Source organism: Etheostoma cragini, chromosome 17 (genome assembly GCF_013103735.1).
Source record: "Etheostoma cragini isolate CJK2018 chromosome 17, CSU_Ecrag_1.0, whole genome shotgun sequence".
In the NCBI taxonomy this organism is placed as follows: Eukaryota; Metazoa; Chordata; class Actinopteri; order Perciformes; family Percidae; genus Etheostoma; species Etheostoma cragini.
In genome coordinates, this window is record NC_048423.1 from 57,089 (window position 1) to 60,026 (window position 2,938).

The 2,938-nt window shown below is 38.9% G+C and overlaps 1 protein-coding gene across 1 annotated transcript in view; it reads left to right on the plus strand.

The window, feature by feature from the left end:
* Positions 1-2,163, plus strand: part of kif11 (kinesin family member 11) — a 25,187-nt gene extending 23,024 nt beyond the window's left edge. The window contains exons 21-22 of the mRNA XM_034898454.1: positions 704-867; positions 2,014-2,163. Coding sequence (XP_034754345.1) covers positions 704-867; positions 2,014-2,163 — 314 coding nt within the window. The remainder of the gene's footprint in view (positions 1-703; positions 868-2,013) is intronic.
* The last annotated feature ends 775 nt before the right edge of the window (positions 2,164-2,938 follow it).

Below are 2,938 nucleotides of genomic sequence, written 5' to 3' on the forward strand. Positions count from 1 at the left end.
TGAAACAAAGAGTGAAAAATTTAAAGGGGTCTGAATACTTTCCGTACCCACTGTACATATACATATACATATACATATACATAAAAAATAGGTTTCAATGCTCTCCCTTCTCTTCATTGAGGCCTCTGTGTTAACAGGCTTGTGGGGATGCACATCGTGATATAAATGCCAAAATAAATCAGTTTGGTGCCGCCATTTTGTGTTGTGTTGTTATGGTTCATGTGAGAAATACACATCACACTCTGTGAGAAGAGAATCTCGATATCAAGTCTAAGCTAAAAAAATCGTGATTCACATTTTTCCCTGAATCTTGCCGGCCTACCTGGGCGTCTTTTTCCCTTTCTCTCTTTATTAAGTAAGTTTTAATTTTTATTATAGAGACATTTATAGATTAAATGGCCGTTTTTTTTGGTGCCATTTTGCAGATAATCTGTATTCTACTGAAATTAATGAATTAAAAAATAAGGCGCTACTTTGGCTCTGCTACTTCTCCGTCTGTCAATTTAGTTTCGGTTTCATTTACCATTGAGTCTCACTTAATGTCTCACACACACACACACAGACACACACACACACACACCAACAACACTCTCTTGAAACTTTCTCATTTATTAAATAATTTTTTTTAGCATTTAAACAACGTTTAGTGTTCGTTGTCTTCATTGATTTTTAACTGCATATTTGTTCCTGGTGTTGCCTTCAGGCGCGACCCCTCAGCGTCGGGAGTTTGTGTATCCCCGGCAGCTGGAGAAGTCGCTGAGCCGGAGCGAGCTGCTGGAGAGCCTGCGGAGGAGGCAGGAGGTGCTGCAGGCCGCCATGGAGAAGGAGCACCAGCTGGAGGAAGAGGAGGAAGAGGAGGAAGATCACGTACGTTCACTCAGACACTTATTTATACCCAGTTATGTTTTATTTCATTCATTTTGAAGGCAGCACCTGAGCCAAATACTTGGTTTTTACTGTAGGAAAGTGCTGCTGCTGTAATAAAGCAACTGTGGGATGAATTAAGCATCATATCTTATCTCTTTAATCTCTAAATTTAACTTTTTAGAGATCTAATGAGTGTAGTCGCTCCCCAGTGGACTTCTTTAGCAAGTTTTGTCTTCAAGATTTTTTAGTGTTATTCATTTATCTGTCTCTAGCTTTGCATTGTTGGATTAATGTAGAGTTTTGTTGGATTAATGTTGGGTTTTGTTGGATTTTGTCGGATTAATGTTGAGTTTTGTCGGATTAATGTTTAGTTTTGTCGGATTAACGTTGAGTTTTGTTGGATTAAGGTTGAGTTTTGTTGGATTAATGTTGGATTTTGTCGGATTGATGACTTTTGAGGGATTAATGTTGAGTTTTGTCGGATTAATGTTGAGTTTTGTCGGATTAATGTTGAGTTTTGTCGGGTTGATGTTGAGTTTTGTCGGATTAATGTTGAGTTTTGTCGGATTAATGTTGAGTTTTGTCGGATTAATGTTGAGTTTTGACGGATTAATGTTGAGTTTTGTCGGATAATGTTGAAATTTGTCGGATTAATGTTGTTTTGTCGGATTAATGTTGACTTCTGTCGGATTAATGTTGACTTCTGTCGGATTAAAGTTGAGTTTTGTTGGATTAACTTTGAGTTTTGTTGGATTAACTTTGAGTTTTGTTGGATTAATGTTTGGTTTTGTTGGATTAATGTTGGGTTTTGTTGGATTAATGTTGGGTTTTGTTGGATTAATGTTGGGTTTTGTTGGGTTTTGTTGGATTAAGGTTGGGTTTTGTCGGATTAAGGTTGGGTTTTGTTGGGTTTTGTTGGATTAAGGTTGGGTTTTGTTGGATTAAGGTTGGGTTTTGTCGGGTTTTGTTGAGTTTTGTTGGATTAAGGTTGGGTTTTGTTGGATTAATGTTGAGATTTGTCGGATTAAGGTTGAGTTCTGTCGGATAAAGGTTGAGTTTTGTCGGATTAAGGTTAAATTTGGTTGGATTATGGTTGAGTTTTGTCGGATTAATGTTGAGTTTTGCTCCATCCCCCCCGGTGTCCAGGACTCTCTGGAGGACGAGCTGAGCGCCTGCAACGAGAGCTTGGCCACCGAGCCGTCCTTCATCGACGAGAACCTCGTCTTCAACGAGAGCAAACGGGTTCCCTTCTTCAAGGTGAGCAGCAGAAATTTAACTATTCTATATCTGAACTAACGCTGACTGATCAGTGACGTTGTGTTATTATTTTAAACCTCCAGGATGAATCTCTTGTTGTCCCTGGTGCTGTAGAGGAGAGATAATCAATATTTTGGGGGAGTGGGGGGGTGGTCTGTTGGTTAATTACCTGTATGCTCCCTTCACTTCCTGTCCACGTCTGTTTATTTTACTTATTCGTGTATTATAAAGAGTGCATATTAATGGACATCTCTGTCAATACGTTACGCAGAGTTAGCCAAAAGGCTATTTATCATCTGCAGTCCCTAGACAGATGGTTATAAGTCACCCCAAAAAAGTTAAATTACATATTTACAAACCACCATAACGATTAATTAATACATTGGGTGAGATTTAAACGGTTTACGACATAACTGTGATACTGAAAATAGTGAAATCCATGAAATGATGAAGTTTTCTCATTAAGAACAATAACAGAAGATGGGAATCATTTCAGAAACGTTGTAGCTAGCTATGGTTGTTTGGTTGCTAACGTTAGCTCAAAACACCACTCAACTGACAGCCTTTGTTGTGATTGATGCTAACTTGTAGCTAAGCTAGCAGTGAACCAACTTGGTTAAGTAGGTCCAATTTTACATTACAGGCTACTTTAGACGTTAGAGAAGTCTCTCGTTAGCATCTCGGAGGCTACTTCAGACGCTACAGAAGTCTCTTATTAGCATTGTTAGCATCTCGGAGGCTACTTCAGACGCTACAGAAGTCTCTAGTTAGCATCTAGGAGACTACTTCAGACGTTACAGAAGTCTTTCGGTAG